General features: G+C 39.4%; 1 protein-coding gene across 5 annotated transcripts in view; it reads right to left on the bottom strand.

Moving 5' to 3' along the window:
- Positions 1–7,969: 7,969 nt before the first annotated feature.
- The window catches only part of DCDC2 (doublecortin domain containing 2), a 55,223-nt gene continuing 43,061 nt past the window's right edge, over positions 7,970–20,131 (bottom strand). For all 5 annotated transcript variants that reach the window (XM_031610043.2, XM_090136854.1, XM_090136855.1 and 2 more), the window contains 2 exons: positions 12,089–12,436; positions 7,970–10,797 (listed from right to left, as the gene is read on the bottom strand). In XM_031610043.2, the coding sequence (XP_031465903.2) occupies positions 10,690–10,797; positions 12,089–12,436 (456 nt within the window). In that variant the 3' untranslated portion in view covers positions 7,970–10,689. The remainder of the gene's footprint in view (positions 10,798–12,088; positions 12,437–20,131) is intronic.

The following is a 20,131-nucleotide window of genomic DNA, read 5'->3' as shown; positions in this document are numbered from 1 at the left end:
CTGAGAATGATGGCTCCTGCAGATGTTACTGAGTCCTATCTCTGCATCTATGTTTTGTTAATGCAATAGTGAAAGTCTGACTGAAAATCCATCTGGAAAAAAAAAAAACAAAAACATAACAGGTTTGGCTTATTTACCTAAAGTACTTGTATGGGAGTACAGTTCTTCATATGCACCCCACACGTAGGTGCACGCGTGCAAGTGCTGCTAAATTTTGTCCAGAGGACAAGTGACCTGACAGCAAACAGAGCTGCAACAAGCATTTGGTCACACTGTGTATCATTTCTGCAGAACTGAACGTGCTTTGACAGTGTGAGAAAGGATGAGTCATGCATGGCATTACCCAGCTTCAGGAGAAAGAAAAGCCCTCAAGGATCATTCTAATGCTTGTTGGGATAGGAAACATGTTGGAGATTTAGCAGCTGAGGCAAAGCTGGTAACACTGTCACAGCTAACGTTGCCACATACATTTCATCTTGTTAAACCCTTGTTTCAGTTAGAGATTTTCCAGCACTGAGAACTTGGAAGGCTGAAACATTCTGGAACAGAGGCTCTGTGCCACACAGGGCTTTTTTGGAAATACTGAGCATCGAGTTATCCTGTTGTTATTAAGAAGTCACGCACCAGAAAGTTTAAGACTCATTAGAAACATTTTTGGGATCTGGTTCCTTGTAACGTTTTAACACCCTCCACCTTTGGCACAGAAACTGAAGCATCAGAGGAGCAGAGGAGATACGCTTTTTGCTGCTCCCATAGAAAATGCCAGTGATGCAGCCTTCAGCTGGGAGCAGTGAGGGACAGCCCAGCTCCCTGGAACCTTCCAGTGAGGCTGAGGACAGTCTGTCCTTGCATATATCTTTTCTCCACCATTTATCTTTTCCCATCCCCCCAAATCACAGAGCTTGCACTCTGGGGCAGTCTGGGACTTCGCCTACAGACCTTGGTTGCCATCACCTTTCCAAAAGACACACTAATGCATTACTTAGTGCAAATAAAATATGGCTTGGACATTAGAGACTTTATTTCCTGCTTGTTTACCTCCCTGCTCAACAGTCTTATTAGTTTATTCACATTCACCCTATTTCTTCCCCTTCTTCTAGCCTTATATATCTTAAAAAATTTCACTGAATCCCCTTTTATCCCGACAACATTTCCTCTGCAATTGTAGCAAAAGAAATAACATTTTTCTGTTTGACTGATAATCAGTGAATTAATTTTGATTAATGCATGCTCTCCTGATGGTTAGGTCTGCATTCTCTATCATACTGTGCAGGTAAAGATTCTCATCTGTTCGCTCTTCCTCCCTCCAGGCTGTCTTGACCCTTCTATTTTCAATTTGCCCAGTGAGTCACAGCCTAAGGCAGAGAAGCTGAAGCATCCTCAACTCCTGAGCAGCCTGATACGCACATTTAGTTCCCAGTCTCTGCTACAGCCTCAGCCTGCCATTTCCAAGTATGAGCTTTCTAATCACGCACAAGTGCAAGTAAACAGCTCTTAATGAAAGCAGCAGTGTGGGGAGACTGCAGCACCTTGACCAGCAGCCAGAGGAGAGAGGCTTGGCAGGCAGAGAGCAGCCAGAACCTGCATCCTGGGGAGCCTGCTGATCAGCCCCGAAGCCTGTGAAAGCCTGTGCTGACAGCAAAGACTGCAAGAACCAAAGCTGGAGGTACTTTGCCAGTAGCCTTCTATCAAAGGGCTAAAATAAAGACATTAGCACATCCGCTCACTCATTCCAAGCCATCACCCTGCCACTGCACAGCAGGCTGCTCTCTAAGATCTCCCGGGCTAGCAATACAACATAACATGATGCTCTATACAGAAGCAACATCTGGATTTTGCCAACTCATCCCCACAGCACAGTATGTCCCTGAGGAGCAATCGTCACAAATGGGGAGACCCCTGTAGGATCCTATTTCCTGTATTTGGATTGTGTGCTTTTTGGGCAACCCTCTGATGTCCTGGCAAACAATCCACTCACACCCTTAATTTCCTCTGCTCTTATCAGGACGCCAGGCAGACCACACAGTGCGTGCTTCCTGTATTAGTTCACTTGATGTACATTAAGCAGGGCAAAGCTCAGCTTTGCTGTCAGATAATTTACAGAGGGACTATTATGAAAATAACGTCTGCATATTAACAGTAAGTCAGGCATTTCTCATGGCCATGCAAACAGAAGAAACAGCATGTAAGGGACTGGCTTTATTGTTTTGTCTAATCATTTGCAGCCGGTTTTTGAAGGTCCACTTTTTCCATCATTTTAGCAAATAAAGATGGAAGATCATTTTTAAATGCAGCTAATAAGCCAGTCAATTTAATGATACACCAGATACACTGCTCCGGTAATCACTTGTGCCTTCAAGCTGTTGCCTAGCTAAAAGCAGCCTCCAGCCTGAGGCCACATGGATGAGCCGGCTGAACCCTTTCTGGAGGTCATTATTTCCCCGTCTCTGCTCTTCTACCAGCTGCAGTGCTTGCTGCCCTTTCTCTCCCTGCCTCACCTAGCAACCTTGTGCCCTGACATTTCCCTCCTAAGCTCCGCGTGTTTTCTGACATCTTGCTCAAACTTATTCAGTTCTCACCTGACCCCTTGCAAAGTGATTTCTTCTCAAACTGTGCCGAGACAAAATCCTTCTGCTGAGCACGTCTCCACTGTCTCCAAGAAGCGTAGATGGTCGGAGTGCCCTTGTAAACAACCAGACAGGCTGGTGGGCGTTCTGCCCTCCTTTCTTTGTAAGAGCACAAACAACCGGGTTCACCTGCACCTGACCCTGAAAAGCAAGCCACACTGTCAATGCAAAGCAGAGCAGAGGAGGTTGCTGTGACCCAGCAGTAGCTTTTAGCTTTGTCTTGCAGCTGAGTCTCCAGAAATATTCCAAAGCTGCTTTAGGATCTGCACACCTGCCCTGAGAGCCAAGGTCTTCAGTTTGTCCTCAGTAAGACATAACAGCCTCTTAGCTACTTGCAACATGGGCTTGGTTGTTTGCTGCAAACACCCATTAAAGGGTGGTGATTGCAGCTCATCCCCTCAAAAAAATCACAAAATGGACTGTGATTAGTTCATGCAGACTTTCAGACAATCATATAACTGTTGAAAGCAATGGGTTATTTGGTCTAATTATGTCTCACCTTTAAACATGCTTATGTAAGCTGCAGTTAGATCTTTGCCCTGATGAGGTCCATTCTCCAGGTGCCCTGCCACAGCCCAGCTGCTGACGCTCCATCAGTAGGGACTGCCTTCTGAGGAGCACCAGTGCTGCCTCTGAACCCAACCATCTTTTCTCCAGGCACAAAGCCCAGAAGTGTAGCTGCAGTAGTGTGGTATAAACCTCCAGATCCCACAGAAATCCATCTACCCGAACCAACAGTGCAGGCTTCTGTTGGCAGGTAGCTCCAGAGCGGGCAGCCAGATCACTCTCCCACAGATGCATCATGGCACCATGTTGAAGGCTTTGCTCTTAGAGACACCGGTGTGCTGCTGTAGGGTTTTTCTTCAGGCAACCCAGCAGGCAGGCCTACACACACAGTGCAAGCACTGCTCATAGTCCTCACACCCAGGACACCCAGCTGTGCATCAGTGGATCTTTATTTAGAGAACATGCCTTGGTATATCCAGATGAGCTCTGCAAGGGTGTTGTCACCCACAAGTGTCATAGCTGTGCTCAGGCACTGCAAGGCCTTCAGGCCTTAGCAAAATGCAGAAGCCACAGATGTTTAAGAAAATAACCTGCATCCTGCTTGTAAGTGGGAATGTAGTATGGCATAGACTTGATGCTTGTATGCATGGTGAACAAGTAAAGGGTTTAGAGAGGCTAGAAGGGACACGTGCCAGGAAAATGAATGGGTACAGCACCAATATATACGTGCTTCTAAAGCACATGGTTCCTTACAGCATGAAAGTTACGTGGATCTTTTTTGATACAGAAGTGAGATGCACACTTCTTTTCTTTTGCTGGTGGAAGTAACAGGCTTTCAGTGACAGAAGCACCCAAGAGGTTTAGTTACCCTACCTTCCTTTTTCTGTGATGTCGTTTATAACCGTGTGGGTCTTGAAGAAATGAACCCTTGAGTCACCTTGAGCTAGTCTTTGTGTTGCATGAAAAGAGAAATAGTCTCCTGTCTCTTTCTTTGTGGATAGAGAATACTTTTATCCAGCAGACACAAATCCCAGTTCTTGGTTTACCAAGTTAATTCCTGTTTGGTGCTAGCTCTGAGTGAACAATAAGAGAACAGAAAGGGAAGGCACAAAGGCTTTTCCTAGGATGTTCACTTTGCACTGATAATCTCTAACCAAAAAACAATGTGGAGCATAAGTACTATTTTTGGAAAGGTCATTTCTCACAACCAGAAATAGAGAAATAGAGAAACTGTGTGTTTTAGGAAAGCACAGTCCACAGCAGAAGAGCAAACAGGGATAGCTTAGCACAAGTGTCCAGAGCACAGCGTGACTACTCATCCCTGACACCATTTACTCACTGAGACAGGAAGCATAAATCAGCATCCTACTCAAATCAAGCAGCCAACTGAGAGAGGTAGAAAAATCTGTGCATCAATGAATGCTAAAGCCTGAATATGTATTTTTTTCCCTCAAGAGCAGAAGAATCAACTCGCCTGTGTGAGAGCAAAGGCAAAAGAGTGGGCCTCTATCACCTGCAGAAACTATTTCACTCCTAAGAGAGAAACAGAAATATATTTGGTGATGAAACACAGTGATTTAATAAAGCTTGACAAATCAAGACAGCGAATTAACAAGAGTCAAGTTGGCAAGATACATTTGATTATTTACTGCACAGAGAGTAGGGTTAAATGTATTCAGTCAGGGACCCTCTCACTGAATCACGAGATTCAGAGTGGATCCCCCTTTTTTCTAAACTCTTTGAATCACAGGGGTGAGGATCCCAGGTGCTGCTGAATCTACTCCTTGTCCCAGACTTTGCCAAAAGTTTAAGTCTAAAGGCACAATCAAGGATATAATCTTAGTGCAGCTGACAAAACTTAAGCAAATTAATAATCACTTACCAAGTATCTGTATCAGCTAGGCATCCTAATGTCAAGCTGTAAGGGGTCTCTGTAATCTTGATAGAATCCTGGCTAAAGGGGAGATCCTGTTGTGTGGCCTGCTGCCATTCAGGAGAGCTCAGGGGGCTCTTGATCTGCTCACTGTTTATGAAGTAAGATGATCGACTCATTAGTCATAGTTTTGGTGCATGCTTAATTGGCCTTCAGCTTTTGAACCAGGCACCTGCCATCAGTTCCCTGAGCACTAAAGTTTGAGACAGTATTTGGTCATTAGTTTTGGTGTTATATGTCCTGGGGCATTTCATTGTCTGCCTTAATGAGGACTTGGGTGCAATGGCCAGGCCAAAGGATGAAGCTTTGGGGAGCACAGCACCACAACCCCATCTCCTGGGTATCCCAGAGAACGTTACTAAGATGAGTGAGAACTGTGCCCCTCTGACTCCCCTCACCTGGGACAGAAAGAAGAAAAATGGCTGCCACTGCTCCGCAAGACTTATGATTACAACAGGCCAAAGCCTGCAGGGTGAAGCTGACCTGTCAGAGCCACACCTGCCCCCTTGCCCAGGCATCAACGAAAGCACTGATTTGATCTATCTGATTTGATCTATTTGATGTGTCACCCCTATTAATTTTGCCTTGTTATGCATGCAGCCTTCCCAGGATGCTCCTTGCATAAGAACAGCCCCTGCAGCAGCAACACCTGAAGGTCATCCCACTGACTCCAGAAACATTCAGCTGTGGGGTACAAGGCCCTTCCTCTGTATATGGCAACTCCCCATTCATCTGAGCCACAACAACCCAAGCAGTCAGATTCTACTTTTTTCCACAACCCTTAGTGGGTCTCATGTACTTCATGTTCCTTCGCAAAGAGACTGAAGGAGAAAATCCAAAATTACAAGTGCTGCTGTGGAGAAAAGCACTCAACTCTGTATACCTATCTGCTTCCTGTTAACAAAAGCACTCTGCCATTTTACCACACAGATTTTCATTACATGCCACCTTTACAAGCTATGCTTTATTTCACGCTTGTTAAAAATAATGGCATCTGACTTTATGGCAAAGGGAGCTACACGATGTATCACTGGACTGCTTTCTGCAGGTGCCAGCTAACATTTTGCCTTCCTGTGAAGTCAGGTGCTTGAAATCATGGCAGAAAAGGGGAATTTTAAAGTGAATCCCAAGCAGACCTCGTCTTTTCACATCACCTAATTTTAGGCTAATTCTTAAACCACCTCTACAGCCAGTCAGTCCATTAGAGGTGACCCAGCTAGGATCTCAGATATTTTGCATCATCCCCAAGAGGGCAATTTTTCTCCTGTCACAAACTGGGCAGCCTGGAGAAAGGGAGCCTGTAGCCATCGAGGTTGAGTGTGCTGAGCCAAGTGCTTGGATTACCCAGCTTTTTGCACACCTGGAAACCTGGAACGCTGTGGGGCCACTCTCCTTAAAATCAATGGTGTGAGGAACATAACATGGATTCTCAGGAGATAAATTGAGTTTTGATCAAAATGTATTTTATGTGTTGGCTTTGGAGTCTGGAAAAAGTAAATGCCTTTAATAATGATTTTCCAGATAACACTTGGATTAGGAGCTTGACTTCACCTGCTTCACTTGCATATCAGTGGGAGTACAGCAACAGGAATCCAGAAAATGAGAGTGAACGTGCACAAACAATTCTAACAGGAGAAAGACTTTGTACTGGTTTTTGCATAGAAACACCTGGATTCTAATCCGAAGATTCATAGCATAAATAGTACATGAAACCTGTGCCTTTAAAAATCTGCTAACCACAGTCATGAGTTTATGTGTTCTTGTGTAGAAATGTGAATTGTTTTATGGAGAATTAGATTCCTTCTAGTTCATGCCAAGCAAGAGATTTTGAAGCTTTCCAGGGATTAGTCACCTCTCAACTGATAAAACCTGCATTTTGAATTAAATTTTGGTTCCACTTAGCACAAAAAAAAATTCAAATCATATTTAAAGTTAATTTATTAAATTTTAAGTATTACAACTAAGCATCGTCTACAAGGAAAATATGAGCATTTAAAGATACTCATAGTTACTGCATAGATTGTTGAATGTCTGCCTACTGTTTCGAAATATCCTGTTGTATAAGGCAGAAGTCCTCTATGCAACAGGACTAAAGACCTTTGAATGTTTTCCTGCCACATGCTGTAGAAAAGATACTCATTTTTTCTTGAATTTTCCATACCCTTTCCACTTTCTTATGACCAAACTTCCTCCTAGGCAATTTTAGGTTGCTATTTCCATTTCATTTCAGTGCTGTAAGCATTCTGGACTTGGCTCAGCAAAGAGCAAAAGTATGTGTGTAACTTAAAATATTATCCTTTCATAAGCTTAGCTATTGCTAGATTTTGTAATATATTTTTTTCCCATGGTTATAACTAATTTTACTAATGATCAATAGCTCCCATTACTGAAAATAGAACACTGCTAGACTACCATGCACGCACATTAGTTGCATGTGCAGCATGTGTGAGTACACAAAAATACATTCAGTTACAGTGTTTATATAAGTTAATGCATGCAAATGTGTCCATGAAGAATACCATAAAGATATCAGGCTGTTTCCCTGTCTATTACCACATCTGAAGCACTTCTTCTGATTAAAATTCAGATTGAAGACTATCAGCCACCCAAAACATCCTTGAGCTGCATCTCATAAAGTCATTCTGAATGTTACAATGGAATAAACAGATTCTTCCTCAAGATATTTCATTTTATAATTCCATGTATTTTTGAATAATTATTTAAATGTACCTTTGGAATAATTAATCAAGATACCCAAGCAACTCTCCTTTTCTCAGTATTTTCAATTATTTTCAATATTTTCAATATTTCACTTATGTGTTGCTTTTTTTCTGCATGCAAGTTTATTTAGATGAGACTAAGACAGAGAAAAGAATGCATTTTCTTTATTTTCACCCTTTTCTTTCCAGAAATTAATGTTATTTTGACTCTGATACGTCAGATCACTGAAGCATTAAATAAAATTTAATGAAAACTGCATCTCTATGGGATTTAAGTATAGGCTTTAGAGCTTTGCTGAAATTAATTTTATTTGCACACTATAATAAGAGACGAATTATCAGCGTAATTTCTTTCACGGTTACGATGCCACAACTACAAAATCTGACTTTTTTGAACTTCTAGTGATGGAAGAATCCTAAGAGCTGAAAAAATGGCTAGGTTTGTAAACAACATCAGTCATCCAAAGCCAAAATTAATGGCAAACTGGCCTTGATTTGAGAGAAAAGCAGAAGTGTCTGTGTGCTAGTTCTTTTTTAATAGCAAATTGCTCTTAAAAATAACACCAAGAAAATGTCTTAAAAAAAAAAAAGTTGCATAGAAGCTTAAAGTAAGACCATGTAAGCTTAAGAAAAAGAAATATTTCTCACGTAAAACCGATTCAAGTCATCATAGCAAATTCACATTCACAAAAATATTTTAGCAAAGACCACACATGTGTTTCTTGATTAATTTCTGTTAACATCAGAATTGTTATGCATAAATCAATTTTCTCTGTACGGAGAATCAGATACAAAGTAGATGTTTTCAGTACTGCAGGAGTGAATGATGAAATGGGCTGTATCTCTCCCCAAAGTCTGGTTTGTTTTTCTGAAGCAAAATATTCAATCTTTCTTACAAGATGAACAGCAGAGAGAAAAACATTTTAAAGGCTGGGTAACTCTCTGGGATTTTCACATTCCCATAAAAGACAATTATCACATTACAGTTCCCTAGAATTTACTTGAAGATTTAAATAACTCTGACTGATATTTGTAGGTCTTTAAGCACTGAGGACACTGGACTTTGGCAGAAAAGGGAAGAAATGACAGAAACAACAGACAGAAGTTATGAATAGAAAACAGAGAATCTCTGTACAAAACCGTGCTTCTTCTAAGCATTTTTTTTTTTTTAAGTATAACATTTTAAGGAAAATGTTAATTATCAGACATGTTTGGTTGTCGATTTAGTTTCAAATGTCTGAGGATGAAAAAAATCTCAGAGGGTGTTCAGGATTTCACCTGCAATAAGATGACAATGTGTAGAATCTGGTACTCCGGTATACCATTAACTTCAAGCCAACAACTCTTCATAGTAATGTCAATACAAGACAATTGTCATCTGTCTTGATTCTTAAGCACACCGAGCACCATGCTTACTGCTGATCTATTCACCTCTAAAGGAGTGAGGATGGAGCACAAGCCATTTTCCTTGGTGGGCTCTGCAAGAAGTTTTAGAAGGTAGGCTGAGACAGAGCTTCCTGGTCTGGTTGGTAGAAAAGTGCAGATATTTCTATGAGTTTCAGTCAAAATCATTTTTCTACACTTCCTTCAAACAGTTCAATTTGTTTCTGAATGTAATTTTGGTCTTAATAGCACGAAATCAATAAAAATGACATTTAATTTCTCATCGTCATCATTTACCAGCATTAATGATAGGGAAACTCACTATGTATTTTATATAATTAATGACATTATGTTCAGGGCTGTATTTCATGATCTACAAATAATTGCTATTACTAACAGAGAACTGGTAAGAGTAATGGTGTTGATGTCATTAAGAGAGCTAATACTGGGGATCAATGGCTTATTTTCTAATGCAAATGAAGCCACAGCCTATCAGGAACCTGCTAACTCAAAAAGATGATAATATGCTTTCAAGCATTAAGGCTACAAGAGGGATTCATAAACACAACAGCAGCTGCTGAATTTTACAGTAAACTAGTAATCTTATGTTAATGTGTTTCATATTAAAATGGCTCCATTGATAACAATGATTTCATGCTAATTTTAGTCTGAATCTGGGCCTCTTCATTTTTTTTTTTTCATTAATAAATTAGATTTCACTTGAAATCAAATTGATCTGCTCCTTGTCTGACCTGCTGCATACCTGTGCTTTATTCTTTTTTCACTATAATAACAATTCACTGCGTGGTGAACTGGTGCAGAACAACCAACAAAACTTACTGTTGCAAGTGTGAATAAGCTGCAGCACTGCAGGCTGCCAACCTATCCTCACAATGCTAAAAAAGTGCTAGTTAAGAATCCAAAAAAAAAAAGAAGTTATTCCAATTAATATACTGAAAGCTACTATCCGGTAATATTAGGACTCATAGTACATCTTATTTGCTATCCTTTAAGTGAGCAAAGCATTCCATTTCTATCTTCAAGTTACACGTGGAAATAGAATTTATCATGTGGAATTTCAATGGGAAAAGCTACTTATATTACCCTTAAAAGTCACAGACTATTTCTCTTTTCTAAATGATCATGCAAAGAAGTTCTGATATTTAACTTGTTTATTTACCCTTTTTCTTGACCACTGTCATTTGTATAGTTGACTCTGCTACTGATAACCATTTTAAACCACAAAATAGTTTATTTCTAATGTTTCTAACATTACTATATAGTAGTATTACATTTCTTCTCTCAAATTCCATCAGAAATTTCACATCCTGTGAAAATAATTCAGTATTATTTAGTAGATATTAAGGTTTACGTCCTATTATTCTATATGCCATTATCATCTCAAGACTCAATATGTGTGTACTCAAATCTACCTTTCCATTTTAAGCTATAAATCATAAAATAACATGCTTGAAAGTATTGCAGTATTTCATTTCCCACTGATTACATTTCCTTATATCTATGCAACTGCAGCATAGCCATTGCTCTGGTCCTTTGTTTCACTTTCCTGTGGGCTAGTGATTGTCACCCTTGGATTTCTGGATGCTTTTTCATGATGGGAATCAACCTAGAAAAAAAGGATAGTTACCTGATGAAGTTAACAGTACCTAAGATTTCATTTCATTTCAACAGTGTAATCATTGTGTACTACAAATTCCATGAGGAATTCTTACACACACACACACACAATGTTTTCTGACAGTGATGAAATTAACATTTTTGTTTAGCATAAGACTACATACCTTCCAAAGGAGAAAGCACTCAAATCAGAGGTTCCCCCCCCCCCCCCCAAATGGTCAAACATCCAGTTACCCATATATCCTTTTAAAATGAATGTGCACTCACTTTCTCCATTGCCACAGATTACTTCAGCTTCTCTAAAAATAAAACAAAACAATCCATTGCTATGTCAAATATAAAACAAATTTAGGAAGAAAAGAAAAAAAAACAAAAAATGTTATGTTACTCAGCTCTCTTAACTTCCTTGAGAAATGTTTTCGTGTGTAATACAGAGACAGAAGAAAGCCTAATTGCAAGGAAGTGAGAAACCATTCCCAGTGACATCAGAAATAGAGGAAGGGTCTTTTTTTCAGCAGTTTATAGGCAGAAAACATGCAGCAATTTGTTCAACTCCTGATACCCAAGAATACAGGTCTTCCTAGATTTTTTTCTATTAAGCAAAAGACTCCATTTTCTGTGTTCTGTTCTTCTGATGTTCAAGGCAGTCCACTTGATTCGGAGCTGCATGCCTCTAACTAAGCTAACAGCATGTTACCAGCTTCCCAGAATTAACAGGATATTTGATTTTAATCTGACAAAAGCACCTTGCTTTCAAGGCCTTATTTATTTCCATTGTTTGATCCGATTTCTTAGAAAAATAAATGAAACTTCCACATAGTAATAGCAAGTTCTCTTTATGAAATGCAACTTCTGTGAAAATCAATTCAGAAAAAAAAAAACACAAAAAAACACCACAACCAAACAACAAGAAACCAAGGCACTGTGGTTTCATGAATATACCTTCCTGCTCTATCCTAAGGATAACTTAGTGAGGAAGTAAAATGGTTATGCTTTTCAGGAAATTGCAAGCTTTCTTTTCTTGAGAGCTCAGCATGCTCAGGAAAGTAGGATATGCAGGTTCATCAAATAGTGAGAAACATCTGCTTTCTCAGTTGGAGGGCATATAATGTAATTAACGATGTCACCAATCTATGTAGCTAAGAAACAGCTTTTCCCACGTATTCAGTTCTATTAAGGTCTCTCCAAGACTTACCTGGAGTGAGATACTTACAGACTAGCTGAGAAGAAGCCTAAAGCTGACAAATACAGAAAAACAAACTGAAAGAATAGATGCTTACCTGGTCCTGACTGCCAGAATAATCCTCTTTTACATCCTCTTCATGCTGGAGATCATCATGGCTGTTCATCTGCTCCATCAGCCCATCACTGTCTTTATCTATCTTGCCATTTAAATGGGTGAGCTCCTCTTCCTCTGCCTGCTCAATGTTCTCTGTTTCTTTTGTTTTGTGTTCATAATTCCCATTTAATTTATTCTTCTTTTCTCCTCTGTTACTTCTCATAACAGTTTCCCCATTTTCCTCTCCATTTACTTCTGAATGTTCTTCCTTCTGTTTATATGCTTCCTCCTCTCCTCTGTCATCTTCCTCTTCTGCATCTTCTTCTTCATCTACAGTTTCTGCTGGCCTCTGAAAGGAAAAGCAGCAACATTACGAGGCATTTTTAAATTCTCCAAGGCAATTTTGAAACATGACAGACATCAAAATCATGATTACATCATTACTAGGGAGTAAGTATGCTAACATGAGCTTTATCTTCATGGAGAGAAAAATGATGCTCCTGTTGACACCTCATATTGCACTCTCATTCTACACAAACAATGCGTTAATGAGATTTAGATGTATCACACCAGGTTAATCTGTTTGACTATATTAAAACAACTGGAATGAGCTAGATTTAATTATCCCAGCAACAGATATTTTGCACCAGCTATTCCGACCTGTCTAATATTCCAGCATCTGGTATATATATTTTTTTCTCTGAAATAAAATATTAAAATAAAATAGCATCACTAGCCCACAAAGTGTTCTGAAGTTTTACCTATGAACCAGACCACACCATGCCAACCAGTCTGGTCACAACTTGTCTTCTATGCATCCACAGAAAAGCAGCAAGAGAGATGAGACAGACAGACCCACTGGTCACTTCCATAATGTCTTTTCCCAAACACCTCTACGTGCATAGTTAGGATTTGTTCAAATAATAAAATGTCCCATATTGAAGAAGAATAAGCAGAAAATCACTAGACATAAAGCAGTTAGCAGCATGATTTCATGAAAACCTGGGAGACTGATGCACATGCTGTCTATTTTTTGCCATTTGTCTTCCAGTTTCAGCTTTCAGGGTTCACCTGACTATTCAGTGAACCAATGCCCCTTCTGCCAAGATGACTTAAGTACTTGTGCTCGAGTTTGAATGAAAATGAGTAAAAGTCCCATGGGAATGAAATTGTATCTACCTCCCACACAGCCTCATCAGACTAAATCTAAAGCAAGCAATCTGAGAGCAAAAAATAGATCCTCTTTTAATCAAATGTGTTGGGAATTCTACTATCATTAGCAGCTCCTTCGAGCAGGAAGGTCTATCCTACAGCTTGTAAGTTCTGTCTCTTTTTCTCACGAAGAGTTTCATTTCAAAAACAGTTCTCTCATTTTCTTTGGCATATTATATTCAAGAATACCAGCAATTGATTGAAGCCTTTTGACAAGACACCCTGCTTTTGCTTTGATATTTACGTAGCAATGTAAGACTATTTCACAAAGCCCATGCAAAACATCCCATTGATGGAGCTTCAAAAAGGACAAGTTATTTCACTGTAATAATCTACAGAATGACAAACTACTGGAAATATTACATGGTTACCTGACCATATAAATAATGGCTCCTAAAGCTCTCTTTCAAGTACAGTGGTTTCTGTATGATTTTTATTTAAGCCTTCCTAACTATCTGTCAATATAAAACCAGCCCTGTTGCTTCTGAAATGAAAATTAAACAAGCCAAGTCTTTGCAGGCACTTTCAAAGAAGCTGCCATGCAAAGCAGACATGAGCCAACTCATATAACTATCAGCACATAAGGACAGCAAAGAAAATGTAGATTTAGCCTACCGACTGATTTGCCACCTATGAGCTACTGATTTATTTGCAGTGCACAATGATAATTAGCAGCTTTGAGTTCTGTCTCGGAGCAAGAGTGGACTGGACAAATTAAATGCACCGCATACCCATATTTAAAAGCAAGCATTTTTCTTAAAGAGAACTGCTTGCTATGACATTACAAATAGTGGCTGTATGTGTTAGACTTCATCCTGTCTAAAACAGACATAGGTCTAAACTAAGCAAAAACCAGTAAATTGAACAATAGCCAGAATCCCACTGGAAGCTCATAGGGAGCTAATGTCATATCACATTCAAATTGCAAAATGGACAAAAATAAAATGTCACATTTACAAGTAAGAATTGGAAAGCAAAATGCTTTCTTTATTTAATCTCGTTTCAAGTTACAGGACATTGTGGACATGGAAGAAATGACCTTCAGCCCAGTAGTCTGAAATACAGTATCACCCCCATTGCACGAGAAAATCTAAGTAGATTTCAAAATGAGAATGGCCTCAGACAATGCATTTCAGAATGAGCTGTAGATTGAAGTCAGAACAGTTGGAAAGGAACTGAAGTCCAACCCACCCATCAAATCATACACTGGTCTTTACATAAAAACTGTGACACTTAGTACTGAAATCTTGCTGATCTTATAATTTGAAGTACGCTGTCTTCCTGAGAAAGAGAAATACTTGGCAAGAGTTATTTAATTTTCATATTTATGGAGACAGATTTTTTAATAGTCTATATATATATGTTTATATATATATATACAGGGAAGAAAACAGAAAAAGGGAGAAAGATTTTTATGGTTCAAAGCTTATAAGTAATGCAGATGCATAACTACCGGTTCCAGTGATTTTAGTGAACCTGAATAAGGGAGCTAAAGAAAATATTAATATCTTTCTGGGACAGGGCTTAAATAAAGGTCCCCTGGAGTCAATGAGAACCTTTTCACAGAATTTGACAGACTACAATAAACCATCTAGCTACTGGTGGCCAGTCACAAGCGGTGTCCCCCAGGGCTCGGTACTGGGGCTGCTTCTATTTAACATCTTTATTAACGATCTTGATGAGGGGATTGAGTGCACCCCTCAGTAAGTTTGCAGACAACACCAAGTTGGGAGGGAGTGTTGATCTGCCAGAAGGGAGAAAGGCACTACAAAGGGACCGGGATAGACTGGATCAATGGGCCAATATTAACTATATGAGTTTCAATAATGCCAAGTGTCGGGTCCTGCATTTTGGTCACAACAACCCCAGGCAACCCTACAGGCTTGGGGAGGCGTGGCTGGAAAGCTGCCTGATGGAAAGGGACCTTAGTGTACTGATAGACATTCAGCTAAACATGAGCCAGCAGTGTGCCCAGGTGGCCAAGAAGGCCAATGGCATCCTGGCTTGTATCAGGAATGGTGTGGTGAGCAGGACTAGGGAAGTCATCCTGTACCTGTACTCAGCACTGGTGAGGCCTCACATCAAGTGCTGCGTTCAGTTTTGGGCACCTCAGTACAGAAAGGACAGTGAAGTGTTGGAACATGTCCAAAGAAGGGCAACAAGGCTTGTGAAGGGCTTGGAGAATATGCCCTACGAGGTCTGGGAACTGGGACTGTTCAGTCTGGGGAAGAGAAGGCTGAGGGGAGACCTTATTGCTCTCTTTAAAATCTGAAAGGTGCTTACAGCGAGGTTGGTCTCTTCTCACTGGTGACAGGACGACAGGAAATGGCCTCAAGTTGTACCAGGGTAAGTTTAGGCTGGATATCAGGAAACACTTCTTTACAGCAAGGGTTGTTAAGCACTGGAAGGGACTGCCCAGGGAAGTGGCTGAGTCACCATCCCTGGCTGGATTTAAAAACCATCTGGATGTGGTGCTCAAGGACATGATTTAGCAGAGGGTTGTTAGAGTTGGTAACATATTTATGTTGTGGTTGGACTCAATGATCTTGAAGGTCTTTTCCAACCTGAGTAATTCTACGATTCCTGTAAACATACAGCCATTTCAAATACAGGATGCTAGTCCTGGGTGACTGAGCCCTATTACCTCAAATAAACAAACATGAATATCAAATGTACGTATCAACACATTAATGTGTCAGATTCCAGGATCACAACAGCAAGCAAACAGCATGTCTAAAGTTTACAATGCAAGCATGCAGCCAGTTGTAGCCTAAGACAACCAAAAAGGTATACACTGTAAGAGAGAATAAGTGTTCTTGTGTTACTTCAATGCTGCTGTTTTTTGTGTTATGGACACAAGACAACTTGAACCTGACTGCAGTAAATCTAGAACTGGAGAAGTGAGGTGTTTATCCACTTATTCCTTGAGGAAATTTTCATAGAGGACTAAACGACTTACAGGAAAGGACACTCTTTCAGACTATGATAGACTAACTACTGAGAACTACTGATGATCAGGCTCATATTCTGCCTTATTTGTGACAGCAAGAAAAGAGGGAGTACGACCCCTTCTTATACAGCTGGCTACAACTTTCAAATGAAGGATCCATTGCAGTCACCTAGTTGAAATTACAGAAGCTAAAGTAACTTCCTTTCAGATCCTATTTTCATATTTCTAAGTACAATTCTTCAGCTGCCAAGGACAATCACTAAAAGGGCTAACTAAGAAAAGAATTGCATATATTTTTTCAAAGGTACAGTCAGTCAAAACCATATACAACTGAAGCTGAACATCACAACTAACTGAAGCCAAGTTCCACTTTATGTTTAAGTAGTACAATGATATTTTTAATCTCAGCAATACCAGAGTGTTTAAAAAAGGGAGAAGTATAGTTACACTCATCATGCTATAATTCACAGTACCAATTGCCATCATCATTCAAATGGAGTAAGTCAGGAAGTTTTTAGACATGGAAGCATTTGAATTCTCGACCTCTAAGGATGCTAATGCATTCTCTCAGTGGGCTTGTACACGATCGATACTGGAATACTAAAAAGTGCAGTAACAAATCATTTAAGACAAATTGTTTTATACCATTAACGTAAAACATAATTTTCCTTTATTGAAACCATTTGGAAATATTTACTTGGCTAATAGTCACAATAGACAAACAACGAGAGGCAACAAAAAGCTTAATGGTCACAAATACCAGCATAAATACACCTCATGAATGCAATATCAGGAATGCTCAAAGCCAATTGCTCTGATCAGCTCCAGAACAGATCTGCCCTTCTTCCAAGGGAGTCAGGAATGCTTTGGAGCTGCACAGCATAGATTCTAAAATCAAAACATTTTGTTCCTGAACCAGATAAGGTTGCTAAGTGACAACAGTCCTCTTCCACATCATTTACAAAACTCAAGTACTTAAAAGCAAGCAAATGAATAGTTGAGGGTTCATCAGTCCTACATTTCACACGTAACGGATGTGCTGTTGTTTCTGGGTGCAAAAAAAAACAAAACAACAACAACAAAAAAACAATAAAGAGCCTTAAACTCCAACATCTTTATGGCTCAGATACTTTACTTTAATCAAAGAAATGAAGACCAAGTCCCACAGAGTATAATTTCTTGTAAGATCATAGCTCCCAAAAGTACAACCAAAGTTTCTTAGAAGTCAATGCAACTTCAAGCATAGTAAAAAGCTTTTCAAAATCCATTCCTCATTTTTACTGTGTGGCAAATGGAAGCTTGCATAAATCCCTAATCACAAGGAGGCCATGGCATAGAAGAAAACACCTGATTAGATACTTAATTTTCTAAGACATACCTAAGTTTAAAATACTCTCTACACCTTTCACTGACAGTTATGTGTAGTTTTCCCATAAGAACATTTTCCAAGATACATTAAGATCCACCCAAGCTTCACAACTTCCTCCTATAAACAATGAGAAAATTTATAAGCTTTTTGAAAGAAGCCCTAATAAGCTTGCAGATATATGCAAGATTTTTTTCCTCCCCCACAAACACTCTTCTACAGTGAATGAAAAATGTCTTAGAAGTTAAGCAATTTGAAAAATTGCCTGTTCTAGAATTCCTAGACTTTTTCAAGTCAGGTGCAGTGCACGTAGAGAGAAAACTTTTCTCCAAGTCCTATCAGCATCAATTTTACAATGGAATAATGTTTGCAGTTTTTCACTCCGAAGAACCCAGGCACTCCAACAGTTGGCTGTACAGGTCTATAAACATCAGATCTTGTTTCCATAGCTTCAGAAATCACAATTATCTGATGGAAAAAGCTAGGGAAGATCACTATTCTCATTCTGAGTTGCAAGTAACCAGACAGAGTAAGTTTTCATATCTCACACAGACAATTAAAAAAAAATTAAGTGTAAATCAGGGGAGCTAGAATTAAGACATTTTCCTGTGTGTTTTATCTGCTGGCACTTAACACCCAGAAAATTTAAATTACAGCTGTATCACTTGTAGCAAAACTTGAGCATATTGGAAGTTTTGTTCTTATTCTTTCCAGATGTCATTTTGAGATCTTTATGGATGTAGTGCAAAATACTTCCCCGTGAAAAGCTCCAGTGTTTTTAAATCAAGAAATGTATCTTCAAGCAGTCAGCCTGTTTTAATGTTTAATCAATGCAAAGTTCAACATTTTGCTTTCAGCAGCAGGAACATTAGTGTTTTGTTCCGTTCACGGAGGTGAATCTTGGGTCTCTAAAACAAAACGTATGGCCCATAATGAAAATCGTCAATGAAAGGTGCAGATTTTCTGCTACTGATGAACACTCCCTAGAGAGAGAACACCAAAAGGGATATCCTCAATTTCACATCACTTCACAGCCCAGGAAATTGAGAATAATGAGTGGCATCGGGAATCAGGGGGTGTTTGGAATAATGGAAAGCACATGCGTAGTGAAAGAACCCAAAGCGTGTGAACATCTGCAACAGCCCCTGAAGTCAGTGCTTATTAGACAGATTTAACATTCAGTGATTTTTACAAATACACACAGAAAGAGAGGAGATTGGATGATGAATCTGTTGGTTTTTTTCACCTACAATTCAGATTCATTCAACGTCATTTAGATCTTAATAGTCAGTAACACATCCCCCAAGGCAAGGAAGACTGGCACAGCAACATGCCTGAATTCTTCGAAGGCATCATGCACTGGACAGCTTCATATCTCATAACTCTCATATTTACTGCACCTCCCAAGGGCTTATTGTGAGAGAACACATGGAAACTGATAAATCAGTGGAAACTTCCAGTGTTATTTCAATACCACTGCTACCAAATGCTTCTTCTGCATTTCATAACTTAAATAAAGTAGTAGTTTATTCCAAAACTGTATTAGTTGGAAAAGTTTCTCTCTCAGAGAAAGCTACTTTGAATATATCTATATTATGAACAGCAAACTCAACGTAATATATTTAATCAGCATTTCAAATATGAAACATATTGTTCCTTCCCTCCTTACCAAGAGCTGCAGTAGAACTACGCTGTTCCCGTACTATTTGCACAGTTGGTTTCAGAGTCTGTCATCAGACCCCATGGATGCTGCCACCAAGATGTAAATAACCAACTTGGATTAAGTTTGCACGTCAAAAGACAAAACTATCCGTTCATTCAGAAGCTGAAGTCTTGGTACAGAACACAACAGAAGGATATGGTTTGGGTTTAGGCAAAACACTTTTCCCTCTTTGATGTTCAATTACAACTGTCAACTTGTCTGGAAATTAGCAATTCTTTTAAAGCATTCTCAACTGACAAACAGCATTCTACAGAACAGGACATAAGCAGGTGTCTAGCCAGTCTTACACTAACTTTAGTTAATGGCTAAACTGGCATTTGTTCAACTGCATACTTTAAATGGCAAGACAGAGAAGGTGCATAGAAAAAAAAAAACAACAACTAAGCTCTCTTTTCACCACCTAATTTACGTGGCTGATGGAAATGATAGCATATCAGAACTGTCAGGATTGCAGTGAAAGCTGGCATGTAAATATTTATGCATTATGCAAGATAGTAGTGCCCTGCCTGTCCTTTTCCATACTTCTAGCACATATCTGAACTGCAGTTCAGATAAGAAAAAAAGCTATAAATCTTTAACATCAAAGAGTTGAAAAAGATTTTAAATGTTAATTAATAAGAACATGAACTTGCAAAATGCTAAATGTTTTTAAAGGTTGAGTAATCTCAGTTGTCTGGGAATAAAGAATGCTCAGTGCTATTAAGAAGGACCTGGCTTCTTGCCAGATTACCTTGGAAACATGAAGTTTTAAAATGAGAGATAAACCATGACCTGAATTCTCAAACAATTTTGG

This window comes from Phasianus colchicus, chromosome 3 (genome assembly GCF_987193195.1).
Source record: "Phasianus colchicus chromosome 3, bPhaCol1.hap1.1, whole genome shotgun sequence".
Taxonomy (NCBI): Eukaryota; Metazoa; Chordata; class Aves; order Galliformes; family Phasianidae; genus Phasianus; species Phasianus colchicus.
This window is presented reverse-complemented; position numbering and strand designations above follow the sequence as displayed.